The following is a 19,170-nucleotide window of genomic DNA, read 5'->3' as shown; positions in this document are numbered from 1 at the left end:
AGAGCCACTGAACTCCCAGGAACTCAAGCCTCACTCCAGCTCATTGCTCAGCTATTTGAAGATAATTGCAATGTAGTGGGAGCTGAAGGACTGCCTTAGTGGCCTGCAGAATTACAGCAGCTCTCTGTGAGGTTTCACTGTCAGCTCAGTAGGATTCATCCCTAAGAAAGGTCTGGAGGCATTTTGGGGAAATGAGTGACATTACAGGCACTGGTGTCAGACACCCAAGAGCTGACTGTCCCTCCACCCCCACAGTGTCCCTCTAGCATGGCATTAAGAGGATTTGCTTAGGCTAAGGTGGTGGGGGTTTTCTTGTCTGCTGCTGAATAAACCTTTGATCACATCTAATCATGAAGGACTTCTCTGAGGCAGTGCACAAGGATCCAATCCAAGTTCTACAAACTTCCTTGGCATTTTCAGTTTATGGATGGATGCTGACACAGCCAGGATGTTAGTCTGGCAAAAAAGAGGACCTGGCCTTCATCACTAGATGTGCCACAAAAGTGGGATCCTCTTACTATCCACAGGACTGGATAACTCTAGAGCTCTTCCTCATCTCAAACAAATTAATTGAGATTACTACAGCAAATGTTTGGGAGGTGCCAGCATCCTACAGGCACAGCTGCCCTGCAACCTCTGTGAACAGGAAATAATGGGATCACATCCACATGTCCATTTGCAAACAACCGGGAAGTTTTGTTGGTCAAACATGTTTGCTTGTGTATTTTTAGAAAGAGGACACACATCTTGTTCAAGATGGATTGTTACATGTTAGTAGCATGTATTTGTACATCCAAATTTTGCACACTATTAACCTAGTATCATGACATCAAATGAGGCATTAATGAATGCTCTTGGCTGTCAGGTACCAACTTTTACAGTCTTCTATGTATTCACTTTTAATTCTGTTATGTTGTGGTTTAACCCGGCAGGCAGGTAAACACCACACAGCTGTTCACTCACTCCCCCCTCCCCAGTGGGATGGGGGAGAGGACTGGGGAAAAAAAGTAAAAACTGTGGGTTAAGATAAAGACAGTTTAATAAACTAGCAGAGGATAATAATAATAATAGTAATAAAAATAGAAGAATATACAAAACAAGTGATGCACAATGCTCACCACCCATTGACTAATGCCCAGCCTGGCCCCAAGCAGCGATCGTTGCCCCCCAGCCAGCTGCCCCCAGTTTATATACTGGGCATGACATCATATGGTATGGAACAGCCCTTGGGCCGGTTGGGGTCAGCTGTCCTGGCTGTGCCCCCTCCCAGCTTCTTGTGCCCCTGGCAGAGCAGGGGAAGCTGAAAAGCCCCTGCCTGGTGTAAGCCCTGCTCAGCAACACCTAAACCATCAGGGTGTTACCAACATTCTTCTCACCCTAAATTCAAACCACAGCAGCACTCTGCCAGCTACTAGGAAGAAAATTATCTCTATCCCAGCTGAAACCAGGACAAACATATATCATGATATCTTGAATGTCATAAAGAAGAAGGATGACTTTTGAAAATCAGCCCCAGTTTGTAATTTATAAAGTACTCCGAGATTCCTTATTTCATTTGGAGATATCTGGGTGTTCTCCACAAAGCAAATTCTTTTGGATTATGGGATTTTCTGTATTTTCTTTTCTGGACTTGATTTTGGTAGTGCAAGGATATTCTATTACAACATAATTCTTCATTACCTTTGACTACACCTCAGTAGGCAAATGAACAGGTACATGTTGAAAATCAATAACAAGTTCTTCATGTTCTACTCCAGGTTTCTGAAAAAGTCAGGATCCTTGTGATGGATGCTAATGATGAGAGCCCGGAGTTCATCAATACACCTTACATAGTCCAAGTCCCAGAGGTTGGTGAAGTTCCTTTGCATACTGGAAGTATGTTTCAATAGGATGTAAAGAGGAGCTGGTATATCTGCAGTAAAATAACAAATGTGCAGGACCAATTCGCATTCTTTTGGTTTAGGGTTTGGGTAGATATTTAATATTCACTGCAGACTTAGGGAATAACTCTGTAAGTACTTAAGGTGTGCTATGTTGTGGATAAGCTCCAAAATGTGAGTCATTGGGAGTTTTTAGAGTTAACTTCAGTGGGAATAGGATGCGCTCTGTCTTAGCTGAGATTTCCCATAATTTTTATTCCAAAACGTTTTTCTTCTTTCTTGTTCTTCTCCGGTTTCCTCCATTTTTAATCTCTTCCCTCTTTTCTTCCTGCTCTTTGCTTCCCTCAGTGCATTTATATTCTTTCTACCATCACTCTTTTTCTGCCTCCTTGTATGCTCGCTTTTCATTTCTTCTAACTCACCTGGTTTTCCACTTCTGTGTGACTCTGGTAACTCTTTCTGGTCACAGAACGCTCCCTCCGGCAGCAGTATCTTTAAGATTGAGGCAGTGGACAAAGATACAGGTTCTGGAGGAAGCATCACCTACTTCTTGCAGGTAAGGTATTACCTGTACCTTCAATAATCTCGCACTTACTGAGCTCTCAGAAATCAGGTTAAAAAAAGGTTTTGAGGGTTGAGCCTGCTACTAGTGGACCAGTTTTGTACCGTGCACAAGAAAACAAGCATTGACAAAGCAGATACTGCCTGGTTGCGAGCAGCCAAGTGCGGCCCAGCAGGCAGGAGGAGAAGCTGGGGTTGCCATTGTCACGCCTACGCTGGCCAGCAGGACTTCTTGTGGCAGGGCTCTTACTGGCCCTTTCTTTGGAGTGATGGGGAGAGCAAGTCATAACTTGTAATCTTGAAGGCACATGGGATTTCTAAAGCATGAAATAGCTTTCTTTAGAAAGCAAAATGCACCGGGAACCCAAATGTGGACTTTGGTGTAGCAGGCTGGTGCGTAATGGAGACCTGGATCACAGTGTGGACGTATGAGGTACTAAGTCTTCTCACCAACAAAGCCATGCCTGCTTGAAACCAGCCTTTCAGGTATTGCCCACCAGCGAAGAACAGAAAGGGCTCTGTATTTAAAGCTCAATTTCTGTTTTACAGACCTTCTGCATGCCAAAAGGGCAACTTTTCACATTACATCCCTCAGATTCCCTCTTCCTACGAGCAGCTTCGTCCAGTTTCACTGCAGTTCCCCTTACTCAAGAGGCAACAGAAAAAAACCTGAAAATAATTTGTTGCAGTATTTACTTTGGATACAATATTTGGAAATACTTGGAAACGAGTTGGAAGATATTTACATAGCACTAAAGTTAATCCTGTTAAGAGCTTTGGGCATACTGTGAAAGAACACCTTGAGTGCCTTGTTGAAATTTAGTTTTAATTTCACCAATTATGATCCATTTAAAATACAATACGTGCAGGGTTCAATTTTGCACAGGGCTTTTTCCAGTAAGCTGATAGACTATGAAGCCAAGGAACAGCAATTCCAAACTTCTATGACTAGTTGATACATTTGTGTGGCAAAAAGCTTACTAAATGGGTGTATTTGTTGAAAAAAAAAAGTTGCCATTTGTTTTGGCACAATCTCTGGGAATTCAGGAAAAAAAAGGAAAAAAAAAAAACCTCTCCAAAAGCCTGATGTGGGCACGCCTACTGAAAAGGCCAGGATTATCTGACAGTGACAGTTGTGTATGGACGCCCAAATGGGACTGTGCTTATAGACATCTCCAGTCCAGAAGAATGGAGGGAGACATTTTTTAGCCCTTTTTGGAAATCAGACGTCTTTCAGATTTTATTTGTATATCGCCAAAATCACCAAAACACCACTCTGTGGGCAATAATCTTTGCATGCAAACTTCCTGCTTTTTTTTTTAAGCCAGAAGAACTTTGAAGCACTAAGGGACAACACCTTTTTCCTTCTTCCTTTTCCCCTCACCTTTTTTTCTCTGAAGCTTCCCTACCGCTTTCCGTGCAATGAACTGCGTTAACCAAAGTTTAAGATTTCACAATGAAATACTAAAAGATTAAAAAAATCCACATTGCAGGTAACTGATTTATTCTGAATAATGAGAGACTCGTGGTGGGTTCATGAATTGTTCATAAACACACAGAGGTGAAATTCATCAAATACATTATTCACCCAAACCATATCATCATTCTAGTCTTTTCCCTTAGCAGATGAAATAAAAGATGAATCCCTACAGCAATCTTATTTCCATACCTGTAATCTCTCACTGTTTCTTCTTTCTTTTCTTCCAGAACATCCATGCTAATAAGTTTACAATAGACCGTCACAGTGGTGTCCTGCGCATCAAAACAGGGGTCACCCTGGACTATGAGAAATCAAGAACACATTTTGTTGTCGTCGTAGCCAAGGTATAAAGCTTTTGTCTGAAACTAGAGGAGGTGGGGCGTTGTATTTGAGTAGGACTGATTAGTTCAAATACAGCCTTGACTTAAAGGGTTGCTGAAACATGAAGCATAGCATTGAGGCAGCAGAGTTGCCCGCTGCGGCGGGGGGGGGGGGGGTGGGGGAATGTAACATGGAAAAGTGAGGGAGGAAAGGTGACTGGTGGCGGCTGCTGAGCAACATCTGGAGGCATTTGGGAGTGGGTTTCCCACATTTTGCTCAGGCCCCAGTGCCAGGATAGTGAGCCCCACTGCAGAAAGTCACCTGTGCCTCTTGAGAGTCACCTAGGTGTGAAGGACTGGTGTATGCAGCCCCTGGCTTCAAGAAGCATCAGCCTTTGGGCAAATGCAGGTGCCCAGGGCTCACTTGTGCTGCCCAGGGCATAGCCCTGCCACAAGAAAGGCAAACCCCGGGGCTGGTCATGGCCATCAGCCACAGCAAGACACAGGGCACAGCTGGACCCAGTGCCGCACAAGTGAAGGACTTCTTTTCTGGAAATATCTGTGGCTGTTTCTTTCTTTCGCTTCTCTGCTGCCTTCTGGCAGGAGCTTATTGAAATCCTGCAAATACTACTGCACATCCCTTCTTGCTGCTGTCATTAGCAGTGCTGTGCCTGTGGCATGGCTGAGGATTCATAACAGGCATTAAAAGTTTATGAATTCTGAAGTAAAGTCTCTCAGCATCCTGTGGGGACCTGTCACACAGGCAGACTCGCATGAGTGGGAAGAGGATGATTTTGCTGCTACTGATGGTGACTTTGAGTTTCTCATGTTTTTCATAAAACATATGGATTTTTTTATGTATTTATTTAGCCAGGGTTCATTTGAGGAGAAGTAAAAAAATTTGGCTTAAATGCTGCCTCTGGGGCAGGAAGGAGGGGAAAAAAAAAAAAGCATATCTTTTCCAAAAAAATCGGAATTTTTAGAATTGGTACAGCAGACATGCTGAACAATTCACACCCTCATATGCCAGCATGACTGCTGACCTCCAGCCGGTGCTCTGAGACTGAGGGTGTTAAAAGCTTCTGAAACTGGGAGTCACCTTTCTAATTGGCTCTGCTATACCAGTAGCCCAGAGTTGATTGGAGTCGAGTCCCCGGAGACTGTTTATACACCGGCTACCTGACAGTTCCTGGCTGCACAGCTCCTCCACACTTTCACTTTGTCACGGTAGAGTCCCGAGGAGACTTTGATCAAATCAAAGCACTGTTTGATTTCCCCCTAGAAATGCCCTACATTGCTACTGCGTGGTCTGGTGTTTATGGCAAGACTACACATGGGATGAAAGCCATAGATTTCAGTCACTAACTTGTTGCATCAGTTTCTAGCGTTCTTTTTTCCTGCAAAAAATTTGAATTCCCCATCCCCTGTGGTGTTGATAAAAGTTCGTGTATGACTGCATATATTGCCACAACCACTTTTACAATCAGAAATTACTTCTGAGACACTGCAAGCTGTCTTCCTCATCAGGGAAGCAGGACAAATGCAAAAGAGAAGGGAATAGGGCAGCGGAGGTTAATCTGTGTGTTGAGAGAGAGAAGGGATTCCTGGGACTGTGCTTCTGCAGTGCCATAAGCTGATTTGCAGACATGTTTCAGCAAAGGGATCTGATGATGACTTCTCTCCTAGGATGGTGGTGGGAAGCTCAGGGGAGACAACAAAGTGTTTTCAGCCACGACAACAGTTACTGTCAACGTGGAGGATGTTCAGGACACTCCTCCCATGTTCATCGGGACTCCCTACTATGGATATGTCTACGAGGATACACTCGCAGTAAGTGCTGGTTTTCGCCTGTAGGAGAACAAGCGCAATCTTTCACATCTCAGTTGAGATGGCCTTACGGTTTCTAGCGCAGGATTTATTGGAAACTAGGACCTAAACTCTGATTTGACTCCTAGGTGAAATGAGCTGACCAAATCTCAGACTTGTTCTTACTTACATTTGCACGGCTTCCTGTTGCTGTCGTTAAAGTCAAAAAGGATTCTGCCCGTTTATGTTGGTCTAAGCCCAGACAGTGACTAAGAGCTCTTCCGTAGCTGAGACCTGCAGAGGCACTTGGCTGAAGGCTTAAGCAGGCTGCCCAAACACATCGTGCTAGAAGCCTTCGTGTGTTTGTGTGCTGCGTGGTCTCACAGTGCTTATGTTGTCTGGCTGATCAGGCTGGTACCAGCAGCTGGTTTGTGCAAGCTATGGGGAGAATTTATGCCCAAATGCTCCAGGCTCTTTGTGCTTCTCCCATGGACATCACCTGGGGAGAAGCAATCCTGACATCCTCAAAATACAGGATATTTTCTGCTCGGTGATGGCTGGGTAGGCAGAATGGGCCTCCCAGGCCTAAAACCCACCAGATTATCAAGCAAGCAGGGACATACTTAGAAGAACCACTTACAAGAGGGGACACTGCATTTGTCAACATGCATCTGCTGCTGAAGACACCACTTTGTGTCTATCACAGACACAGAATCCAAGGAGTTCACTGAGCTCCTGGCTGTGCCATCGCCTCAGAAATGCCTAATGGCAGGTTTGCTTAAAAGGGAGTATACAATTTATTATATCCACCATGATGCTTTCAGCCACAAATTATTCTTGAAGCTTCAAACTAATTAATTGTCTCTATATCTAAGCAGTGGCATGATGTTGTGTATGGATCAGCTTTCACCCTGTACATAAGAGTTAATTAACATTTTCTTCATACATAGGACGAGAAATGAAATTACCCAACATTAGACTGTTGATCTCTTTGGCAGTGTGGTTGCACGCTGTTCACCTCTTCTCCCCTTGAGTTTCAGGAAAGATCGTGTCTTTGCTTTCCGTCCAGAACTCCAGTGTACACTGCATGACTGTATATTGCAGTTCAGTGCATGGGCTCTTACACTTCAGCAGGGCAGAGAAGCAATGCTTGTGTACTTTGCAGATGTTTGGAATGAGTGATATTACGTGTATTGATTTATTCTGCATAGTTACGTATAGATCTTGAAATAACTACCAGGTGTGCGCAGGAGCTAGTGTTTACCATGGAAATGAGAGTCACTAAATGTTAATTACATCCAGCCTGAGCTCATAACTTACACCATTACAATATTATAATGATGGAAACACAAATCGGTCCTTCCCAGTGTGGGTTTTGCTATTAGAGTGAACTCCACGGAGAGACACACACTAGCTGATTTTAGTGTTGTTTACACACTTGGCATTAATTTTGTAAACTTGCTGCTTTTCTCCTTGGTGGAATTGTCAGGATTTACAACTGCTCTGTCATCTTCAAAGGGACTGCACTGCATTTTGCCCACTAGGCAGATTTTATTGCAGCTTCCAGCACAAATGATGATAAATACAGTTCTGTATTTCCAGTTGCTCTCTTGTTTGAAAAATTCACTCAAGGGTTGTTATGAAAATGTTCCGTGTTGCTATTTGTGATTAGCTGTCAGTTATTTCAACGTTCCCTGTTTTTGCAGCCCCAAACAGTAACGCTTTAGTTCAGAGGCCCAAATTGCACAGCTCGTTGCCACTTGGGTGAGCATTTTAACACTGACAGTCATCATCCCTCTGAGCTGATAGGAGCAGTCACACAAGCAAATGGTCTCCAGTACACAAGTTCTGCACGTCTGGCCCACGGCCAAGTTACTTGCACAGAAAGGCAGGCAGTGAAGGTTTAAGGACAATTAAATTGCCATCGTTTTCATCGCAATTTTATGCCCTAAATATTCTGCGAGCCAAGTTGCTTTGTGATCCCCTTTTTTGCTTTTGCTGCCTGTCTGAACTTAATTAGGTAGGAGCAAAATGACGGGATGAGTGCCCAGCAGCTGCCTGTGTCCAAGCACGCTGCATGGCCATGGGGCACGCAGCAACGCCGGGAGCCTACACAGCAGCTACCAGAGGGCATCTTGGCAGCGACATGTGGCCACATGAGGTCTGCAGCCGTTTTGCACCCATGCTGTCGGCCCTGCAGCCTGTGGGGAGCAGAGCAGCGCTCCTGCTGGTCCTCCAGTGCTCACCCAAAGCTGAGCTGGAAAAAAGGACAAGAAGGCAGGGTGCTCGGCAAACTGGCACCAGTCTCTCGGCAGGCACAGAGGCTGCAGCGAGCCCTGGCCCCCTGGGACAGCCAAGGCCCACACGCCAAAGCAGGGGCTGCCGGCTCTGCCATGGACGCAGGCAGGGGCATGGCGAGGGCGGCAGCTGGCCAGGACAGGTCACCCAGCGGCTCCGTGGGAGTGAGCAGCAGTGGGGGTGTCCCCACTTTGTATGGAGGCACAGTGCATGGGCAGCAGCGTACCTGGGAGCAACTACAACTTTTGATGTAGGAATGAGACACAGTTGGCCCAGGGAGGAGCATCCAGCTCCTGCTCTGCAAAGCCAAGCACTGATTTTTTCTGGCTGGGAGTCAGTGTCCTGTGTTCCCCACAGAGCACAAGCCAATGTACCCACTCTTCCCCCCACCATCCCGCTGCAGAAAGTCTTACAGAAGTTAATTTTATTAACACACAGTGGCAATTTCACTGCTCTTTGATCTCAGCACGCAGGCTGTGATTTCCCATTTCTCCCCAGGGCTCTGAGGTCCTTACTGTTGTTGCTCTTGATGGAGACAGAGGAAAGCCTAACAGTATTCATTACGGCATCGTGAACGGTGAGTAGACTTGTCTGGTATGAAATCTGAAGGGCAGTCAAAACTAGATCTGACACTAAATTAGAATGGGATACGCTAGAGCTTAATAAAGCTGAGACAAACTCTGATGAAATAATGTCAGGTACCTCGAATAACTCCAGGGCCCTGTCTACCAGAGAACAGCCAGGATACAGTTCACTGAGTTTTAGTATCTGCTTCACAGAACTACGCCTGGAGTTGTTAATGTTGCTGATTCGTTAGGCATCAGTAGCCTGCTCGTCACTTCAGAAGGCGTAAAGGGAGATACATTCACTGCTACCGAGCATCTCTATCATTTGATCTGGGAGGTGAGAGACTGCATTGGGAGACCCAGACATGGTATTTAGAGGGATATTTTTATTAATACTGTGATTAAAGTGGCTAAATGGTCAAGCCTCTGGTTTCTTGGAAGAAATAATATTTACCAGTGAAGAGACACTGGCTGTACGCTGCACTGGAAGAAAGTAGATGTTATCAGGAGGTTAAAGCTTTTCATCAGCTATTCTGAGGGTGTCTGTCGCACGTCTTTTAATAGCATAAATGTGAGACTTAGCTGAATTGATGATTCATTAGCTGGTGAAGTCAATGACTTAGCTCAACTAAACTCCAAGCTGCAACTTTAGTTTTTTTTGGTTCTCTCTTCCTCCGAAACAAGACTTCCATGGCAACTGGGCACCCCAGCTCCCAGGTGTAAGAGATCCCAGAATTTCATAAGAGAAATCTGAGGTGTAGTTGCAGAGCTACGCAGTAAGTTCTTCATTGGGTTGCGTGATCTAAACAGCAAGGTCTAGAGAGGACAGAGACGGTTGTAAAACTGAGGTTTTGGCTTGATATGGGATGGGACCTGTGCTGAAGTGTGCAAGGGAATAGATAGAAGAGGGTAAAAGGAAGGTAGAAACATTGAGGGGAAAAAAAGTTGCAGAAGAAAATAGATGGAAGATGAGAAAAGGTAAAAAGAAAGGTGGAAAATGAGGAGTAAAAAGAAGTGGGATAAAAATATGCTAAACAAGGGAGAAATTGAGTAAGGAGAGTAAGTGAAGGTAGATGAACCAGGGAAAATGTCAAAGGGAAATAGGATTAATGAGGAAAGATATTAGATTTCCAAAGAAAATAAAGCAGGACCAAAAAGGTGCTATGGGATAAAAAAGGTAAGTGACTAGGAAAGTTTTTTAAGAGTGGAAAATGAAGATGGAAAGGGATGACAGATAAGTAGCATAAAATATGACTTAATGGAGAGCAGGCTTTCTTCCTGCACGTTAACACGGGATTTTGTTAGCAAGAAATGGAAAAGAGGGGAAGGGAATATGCTTTTAGTGCACAGAAAGTTTAAGAAATAGAGAACAAAAGATTACAACAGGTTTCTGCCCCTGCACCCCAGGCCCTGGCGTTACTTGTGACAAGTCATTATTCCAATACCTGCAGGCTGAGTGGTTAAGGGGCAAGAAAATATTAGCAGCAGATAGGAAATTATTTAGTCTTTATAAGAATTTTTTCAAGGGAGTGCGGGATAATTTTAGAAAATATTCCAATCCTCTGAACGTACCGTGAGAAGGAACACGCATAACGCTACATACTCTGAGTTACCAGTTTCCCTGTGGTAACCAGACAATAACGTGAAGTACGGTGGCTTGAAACTGCCATTGACTTAAGCTTCTTCTCAGTCAGGATGCACTTTCCAGGTCAATGTATCTTAATAATTGACCATTGTATGAGTCGATATCTGTTCAACATTATGTCTAGTGTACTTTAATGAAGTTGCAGGTATTGCAGGTATTAGCAAAATGGTACACTATCAGATGGTTTAAAAATCAGCACTGGAATTGAGTTGGAGAAAAAGAAAAATGACTGGGCTTTCAGGTCATCATCCTTTATTTCTGAAGGCTTGATCTCCTTCATTGTAAGGGTTTTCCTCTCTTTTCCTTTCAACAGTAGGCTCTGCCACAAAGCGTAGAGAGTGGCCAATACCATATGTGAGGCAGCATGCAGGGGTGCCCAAAGCCCCTTGGCAGAGCAGGGCAGGGCCCCCTGAACCGCCGGCTGGTCCCCTCCCCAGGCACCAGCCTGTTTTTGGCCATGACAGCAAGATGCGATGAGGCTCCACTGCCTCTCTGCAAGCTGGCATTTGCTGCAGCACAAATTCACCAGGTCTCAAGGGATCGCGGTCCTGTAACTGATCTTCTGCTCAGATCGATGGAAGTTAGGTCAGGGGCAGCAAAGCCAGCCTGCAGCCCTGTCCTGCCTGTCTCAGACTCTGCCTCAGTGAAAAAAGCCTGGGGTCTACCCCAGGTCCTCCAAAATTGCTTTTTTGTTCAGGACAGCCTTGCAAGAGGCTGCGAGTTTTTTAACAACTGAACATCTAAGGCAAAAAGATGCTTCTCCAGAGACGCTGTCTGCAGAAAGAGTGACTATGTTTCTTTGAGACAGATTGTCAGACTTCTCACCTCAGCTGATATTAGTGAGAGAAATGTTCTTGTTTCTCAGAGACTTAATTATGCATTTGCTAATTAAAATAAGGAATGTCTATTTTTGTCTAAACCAGCATATAAAGAAGACGGCATAATAGAAATGAAAACTGTATTTGCATGCCTGGCTGCTGAGGCTCAAAGGGAACCTGACCAGGGTGGGAAGAGGAAAGTGAGGGCTGCTTCCCAGAGGGGCAGAGCTCCACTGAGCTGGTCTTAGGGGAGGAAACCCTCTTTGGCCCTCATCTGTGTTTTCATCTCACTGTGACCAGGCATAGAAATGCTTCATTTTTGAAAAGTGGCTTCAGATCTACTCATCGATATGGATACACATATGGACAAAGATATGCTTAATGAAGTGTATGGTTGATTGCTCATGCTTGTTCAGAAAAAAGAAGCGTGGCAGGTAACTGGAGCATCTTGGTTTTATTGCAGGAAGTGAAGGTTCATTCGAAATCAGCAACACAACTGGAGCCATTTCTGTTGTAAAAAGCCCAAATCAGCTCAAGAAAGAAGTGTATGAACTAAAAGTTCAGGTATGTTCTGTGCCCACTTGAAGACTGTTGGTGTTAAATGCCGTGAGTAGGCAGGATTGTCTAAAATAGCTCAATTTAGAGCTGACTCTACCTGTTTTAGAAACTACCCCCTATATTTGAACAGAGTGCCAGACAGTATAAAAGAGAACAAACTCCTTTTGTTCCTTGGGCTATTTAGCGTGTCAGATTACTTCTTTCAAATGAAGTCATCTTGTCCTAAATTCATTTCTGAGTCTAGAGAATCAACATCCTTTACAATACGTAGAGAAGTGTTCTGTTTTCAGATTTTACTGCTAAACTGGGGATTAATGCAATGTAACCTCTATGTGATGACAACAGGTAACTGTCAAATCTATGATGAGTAACAGGACTGGGGTAGATCACACAATGTCATATCGGTATCCACTCCTGAAGCCCTCATCAGCCACGTACAAACACATGCTAACACCTCGGCGAGCTAACACCTCCATGAGCTAGTATCAGAGTGACAGGCTGCATTATTTTAAGCAGCTTCTAAAGACCAAGAGTATAAAAATGTAGAGTTAAATTGTGAAGATTTCAAGCAAATGCATATTACAACCACGAGAGTTTGTCATGGTGAGAACCATATTGTCGAAAGGCACCTTTGAGGCCTTGCATGCTGCCAGAACCAGCGTAGCATCCCCACGGGCACTTGCTTGCTAGTGGGCTCAAGCAGCTCGCTGAACCGGGGAGATCATAGGGTTCCTGTTGTCCGTGTTAAACTCAGGCACCATTTCTTCCCCTAATCTCTCTGGTTTAACTGCAGTCTGCTAGCACTTCCCAGATACAGGATTAGTTAAGACCTTGCAAGCTTTTCTGATCTCCTAGTTATATCTGTGGTGACCCAAGGTTCATGCAGGCTACAAAATCTGCCTGAGGAACCAAAAGGGTCTTGTACTACCCGGCGTTAGGTAGTGACAGGCGCCTCAGTTACCAGACTACCATATTCAGAGAAATTGCCTTTGCTTTTGAGCCCTTTGAGAAAAAAAGCGTGTTAGAAATAGCTGGTTTGTTACAAAAACCCCAGCCAAAGTTTCTGTCCTGACAGAAGAAATGTCTTAGGTTCAATGCAGTGAATCAGCCTGCATGTTAGAATTGTCGAAACCCAGACAGATTTGACCTTTCAGTTCAGAAAAATGCCAGCTAGGTTTGCTTGTCTGTCCAAACTATAACCAGCTTAAATTAAGCTCATCTAGACAGCAAAGCAGAATTGTAAATCAGAGACTAAATCTTAAAAAAAAAAAAAAAAAAAAAGTGTCATTTTTCTTTTTCAAATATTTGCCTAAATACCGCAAGTACAGTTTTTCTCACAGAGTTTTCAAGGCTACAGTCCTGGCATGCAATGTGAAAATCAACTACCTGTGGTACCACAGCAAATTTAAAGATCTTCTTCCTTTTCTATTCTGTCAACACTTTAGGCAAGCAATTATGCTGCTTCTATTAGATTATCTGTCTTCAGAGCACGGTTTTCACCTAGGGTGAGGTGCTAAGCTCACAAAATTAGGAGAATTTTTTCACTGGGGCTTTATTGGGACTGGTTTATTACCATAATCTTCTAATCACCATAAACTTCAGTGTGAAATGAACTGAGATTTCTAGAGAAATATAAGGCTGTGAATCTTTGTACAGAGTTGGTGTGTTAGGGTGATCTGTTGATGCAGAGCAAGACCTGAGCATGGAAGTGAGGAAAGAGAACACACACTCAATCGTTCTTCTCTCTCCCCTGCCTGCTGCAGGCATCAGAAGTCAGTCAGGAAGGTGATGTCTCAGCGTACGCTTTTGCCATGGTGACCATACGGGTGGTCGACCTCAACAACCATCCACCAACGTTCTATGGAGAAAATGGTCCCCAGAACAGATTTGAACTGACCATGTACGAGCATCCCCCAGAGGGTGAAATCCTGAGGGGACTGAAAATTACAGTCAATGATTCAGACCAGGTAAGTGGAAACTATGTGGACTTTCATTTTTCCTGCCCTATTTTCTCAAAGACTTGAAAGAGCTGTCAGATGGGGAAACATCATTTTAAGAACTGAACTATGTCACCTGCATTCCCCAAAAGCCTAGGGCAGACCAAGTAGTTGTAGGGTCCGTTACCACAGAGAGTTTGAACCCTGAAGTATACTTAGTCTGTCACACACTGTTACGTCAATGAGAAGGTGGTCCTAAAGCTGCGGCTCAGTTCTTGTGGTGACTCCAGCTGAACAGTCCTTATGAACTCCCCTAACTACTGGTTACAGCCAGTTGTTGTCAGTGTAATGTCCAAGAATGTACTCCCTTTGGAGATTTACTTAGAGTTTCCAATCACTTTAGTAACTTAAAGTGCAATTGCTGTCCGTATCTTCTCAGGCCCTGCTGGAAACAATACAGGCCGGACCCTTACATTGATTTCATTACAATATATTGTCCTTCCGGCCCTTATGTTATAGCCAGAGTCTGCAGTGCATACTTTGATAAATCATTCCCCCCAGAGCAATATTTTTAGGTAATCTTAAAAATTATGCCAGAGCCAAACTAACTCTAACCAGATAAAGGAAAAGGAAAGAAGACTCAGCCTGCTATCTGACTGACCTGTGATGCCCGTAGGTACTATGGTGATGGTTGCTATAGGGATCCCTAAGCTAAATACCGTATGAATGGCATCCATCTGAGTTAGCCTGAGGTTAGGTAGTGACAAGAAAAAAGCTTAATGCATCTGAGAACTGCCTTACGATTGGGAAGAGTGCTCTTATATAGCGGTGCTGGGTTTTGTGCTGTTTTGACGGTATTGTGCTCTACCAACCCCACCGGCTGCTCCCCTCCCTCCCGCTGCTCTGCAGCAAGCAGATAAATGACTGCTTTCAAAGCAGCGGTGCTGCTGGCCCGCTGTTGTCACGGGGGATGTTGCTGCAGAAGGAAAGAAACAAACCCCATCTCTCCTGTTTAGAGGCAACATATATACGTATCATAGGTAGGCTGACAAAATATTCAGGCTGCAAGTTAGGCTACGAAATAAGCAGAAAACATTGCTAAATCCACTGTGCAGATTTCTCGGGAAGCTTCCTACTGCAGTGTAAGACATTGCTCGGGGGGCTTGGCTTGCTTTTCTTTTAAGGCATAGGATGCTATGTTTTCCCTTCCACACAAGAGGGCTATACAGAGAAGAAAATTAAAGATATATCTGTTTCTGTCACAGCCATTAGTGACACTTGCTTTTGGGGAGTGGATAGCGCAGGTGAGGAGGAAGAAGCTGTGGGCAAGGTCTCTTTTAGGCCTACAGTTTGATGGAAATGCCATCTCTACTTGCAAGAACATTATGCAGAGTTCCTGTTGTCCATGTTAAACTCATGCAGAAATTTCTCCCCCAGCCCTTTTCATCCGACAGACACAGCTCGGGGCTCAGTGCTGTTGTTCCTTCAGTCATTCCTGTGTCCCATGGCTGCCTGCTTGGAGACATGCAGTGGCACGGCTTGATCTGAGTTCAGCGGATGTCACTGCCAGAAATCACTCGGACATTGGAGTAGTTCTCTCCCCGCCAATGCTACCGTCTCTCCAGTCATGTACAGTCCCAAGTGCAGAGGACTTTGTATGGTCAGACGGTCCACTTTCCCCATCAACAGTTTTTTCCATAGTCCAGCAGCTCTGGCTTTGTGTCTTTGCCTTTACTGCCCAGCAAAAGAGAGCCTGTTGTCGTCCCTGGAGCTGTAGGGGGGTGTGTGACCAAACAACGCAGACCACCGAGTCTGGATCCAAGATCATTCTGATTCCCTTGGGGGTGTACTGCTGGACACTTTTCCTCTTGACATGAGCTAGGGTTGCAGCAGGAACTGCTCACAACAAGTCCTCCAGGGATACAGCTGAAGGTAGAGTTATCCTGCATTAAAGTTATTATTAGAAATTCTTCATGTCAAGATTCATGCTAGGGGGAGAACATGGCACCAGCCAGGCAGTCAGTCTGGCTGGTTGTCATAGTGTATCTGTGATGTTTTTTGAGAAATTGATGAACTCAGAGAGGTGGTTAAACGGGCTTAGCTCATTTTCACACCTTCCCAGTAAGGCAGAAATGAGAGAATCTCCATTTCGTGTTTTTTCTTCCATGTTTCAGTCTGGTTTAAAAGAATTGGTCTGTCCGTCTGGCTCTGAATCACTCTTCCCAGCTCGCACACAAGTGGTGGTAATCTTCTAGATATTGCTGCTTCCCATGTCCTTACTGGCTAGAAGTTTTATCTGTATTGTGGGGTTTGGCTTCTCACTTCACATGCAGCTGTCAAACGTGCGCCACCTCAGCCAGCAGAGGTGGAGCTCCTCTCTCCTCCCAAGGGCATCAGCTTCCAAAAGGTTTAGTTGCCATAACTCTGGGCTAGCTTAACCCGGTGCAAACCATGGAGTGCCACCTCTGCTTGGAAATTGCCTATCTTTGTGGCTCTGCCTCATCATCCCAGGCTGTGAGCTCTTAGGGAACAGGCTGGGTTTTGGAGGGGTCCATTGTCCTGGCTCGGGCAGTTCAGTTGTCTTTCCTTGACAGGACCCAGGAGGAGGCAGAGCTTGCTTGCCGATGTGCACGTGGTGTCATCTCCTTCAGCTGCACTGGCTCACAGCGTGTGGCGCGAAGCCCGGGGCTGCGTGCCTCAGGACTCCCTCTCCTAGCCAGTCCTGCTGCAGGGTTTTTCCATTATGACTGAAAGAATAACGAAGCTTGTCAATCTATTTTAAGAAAAGCTGTGTCCGTCTTGTGACCAGGGATTATATAACTAAGCTCCTTAGCAGCCTCTTGCCCAGGGGATGGAGAGCAGAGAGCTCTAAGCAGCAAGATTCATCCTAATTTTCTACAGTGTGAAGAAACAGAGCCAATCTGGGCTGTAAGAAATGCACTGTTCACTGAAAACCATGCCGTATCTCCTTTTATTCACAGGGAGCCAACGCTAAATTCAACCTCCGTCTTGTTGGACCTGGCGGCATCTTCCGGGTGGTTCCCCAAACTGTCCTGAACGAGGCTCAGGTTACAATAATAGTGGAAAATTCTGCTGCTATTGACTATGAAAAATTCAAGGTGTTAACCTTCAAGGTACATCTGCTTTCTGGGTCCTCTCTGCTTGTGTATGTGATAAGTGTATGATGGCTTCTGTATCGGATGGGATTTAGCTGCTTAATCCACCTGGAGCTGTCTGATGTGTTGTCAGTGACATTATATTCCATGTAAGCGAAACTCATTTCTGCCCCTGGTTCATCAACTTCCAAAGGTTTCATGTATGCATCTGTGGACTAATTTAGTCCAGTCAGTGCGAAATGTTGACTATTATCTCTCTGCGGAAACTGCACATGTTGGTGGCTCTGAGTCATTCTGGACTGAACCCTAAGGGTGTTATTTCTGCTCTTACAATGATAAAATTCACAGGAAGAAATCCTAATTTCTCTGGAGCCAGAACTTTACCTGCTTAGTCCTAAGTAATTTGGTTCATGATCATGTTTTTGAATGTTGGCAGGCTGAAGACCCCAGCTGACTGGAAGATAATTTCCCAAAATTGCTTACTGCCTTTGTCAGAGCATATCTATCTATATGGCCTTTTGCAGCCTGATCCGAGGCTCTCTCACCCATGCTCCAATACAGCCACACAAGAACCAGCTTTCATCCAAAAGCTGAGCTGTTGCATTATCGCCTTTCCTGATGGATTCATTGGCTCATCGACAAGATAATTAAGTAGTCTGGTTTTGTGTCAGCTGCCTCTGAACATGAGTATAGATGATTCAGTTCTGACTGCAAAGAATGGTGTAGACAATCCCTGTAATCATTAAAAAAAAAAAATATTGTCAAAACTATCTAGCTGAGTATTAACATATGCTAGTTTTGATTTTGCACAGAGACTGGCATTTTTAGCACAGCCCAGAAGCCAGTTTCCTGGATTTAGTTCTCACCCTTGCTACATGGTTTGCTTTGTGTCCTTAGCAAGTCATTTCACTGCAGTATGCTTCACGTCTTCTCTTGTAATGTTCCTTAGCCATTTTGAGCTTCATAGGTTATAGATGCTACAAAAATATGAGGCATCATTACTGTATTAAAATGGAAGATTCTGAAAGGGCTATAAAGTGCTACCGAAACTAATTATAATAAGCGCACATTTATTCAGGTTAAACTACCAAAAGACCAGTAAAGAAGTTACACATGGCCTCCTCATGAATACTAATAGAAATCAAAGTAGTTAATATGAGTGCCATGAACACTGAAAGAATTAATTACCGAGAAAAAGGATATATATTTTTTTAGCTTAAGCAGTTATTCACTTTTTTTTTTGGATGAAATTATTTCTGCTGGAAGAAAGACCATAAGGCTTTGCTAAAAATGCAGAGCCTTTGTCTAGATTCCAGAAGAAGAAGGTGCAACTGGATGATACGGTAGTAATATACGGCAGCGACTACTTTATAAAGACCTCATTGTTGTCTCCATTTCCCTGAGAAGTTCAAATTGCTTCCCACCCAGTTTTAGTTGCTAATGTAGTCATTCTGGTTAGGATTTTGGAGGAAATATATTCTTCTTTCTGTTTAACATGTATTTCACAGCAGCTTTGAGAAGCTATTTTCAAGGGGGGTGGAGGGGGGTCTGTAAACAACGATCCCTCTCCTCTGGTTTGTTACTGAACAGGAAAATGCCAGAGAGGAATTTGACTGGGAGGAGCACTGGAAAACTACCTGAAGCAAAGGTACCAGAGAAAATCTATCTTCTGTTTAGGGCTGGCTCTTAAATGCAGTTGGTAGTCAGGACCTTCTTCATTTTCAGCTGCCCAAGAGCTAGAGTGGTATGGCAGCTGTGGTAATTCGTGCCCCTCCAGCCTGGCCTCTGAGATCTCAAATCCCTCTGCCACAGGGGCCAGATGTCACCTTGTCATGGGCTGATGTGCTTCAGGGGCCAAACCTCTGGCCTCCCTCAGCTTAGCGTGCATCCCGCCCTGACAGCAGCCTGGATCTACCCCTCGCATTCCGCAGGTGCCCACACCTCCTGCAGAACGGGATTATCTTCAGCTGCCAAAATCAAACTCGATTTAAAAAATTTACGTGCCGCTTTTAAGATTATATCTCCGTTTGCTCTGCTGGCAGTTGTATTAATTGTTGATACGCAGTCCTGTGAAGTAATGGGTTTATGTTATTTTTTTTTCTCTCTCTGCATAAAACAAACACTGCAGCTCTGCGTAAGACCTTGCAGGCAAGGAAGCTGACAGAAATCACTCCCTGAAGGAAGA

General features: G+C 44.5%; 1 protein-coding gene across 1 annotated transcript in view; it reads left to right on the top strand.

Moving 5' to 3' along the window:
- The window catches only part of CDHR1 (cadherin related family member 1), a 48,041-nt gene that overhangs the window by 10,780 nt on the left and 18,091 nt on the right, over positions 1-19,170 (top strand). The window contains exons 5-12 of the mRNA XM_009635354.2: positions 1,758-1,847; positions 2,350-2,436; positions 4,149-4,265; positions 5,928-6,071; positions 8,844-8,922; positions 11,838-11,938; positions 13,696-13,899; positions 16,851-17,003. Of these exons, the coding sequence (XP_009633649.1) occupies positions 1,758-1,847; positions 2,350-2,436; positions 4,149-4,265; positions 5,928-6,071; positions 8,844-8,922; positions 11,838-11,938; positions 13,696-13,899; positions 16,851-17,003 (975 nt within the window). The remainder of the gene's footprint in view (positions 1-1,757; positions 1,848-2,349; positions 2,437-4,148; positions 4,266-5,927; positions 6,072-8,843; positions 8,923-11,837; positions 11,939-13,695; positions 13,900-16,850; positions 17,004-19,170) is intronic.

The sequence above is a fragment of the Egretta garzetta genome, unplaced genomic scaffold (genome assembly GCF_000687185.1).
Source record: "Egretta garzetta isolate BGI_Z169 unplaced genomic scaffold, ASM68718v1 scaffold280, whole genome shotgun sequence".
NCBI lineage: Eukaryota > Metazoa > Chordata > Aves > Pelecaniformes > Ardeidae > Egretta > Egretta garzetta.
This window is presented reverse-complemented; position numbering and strand designations above follow the sequence as displayed.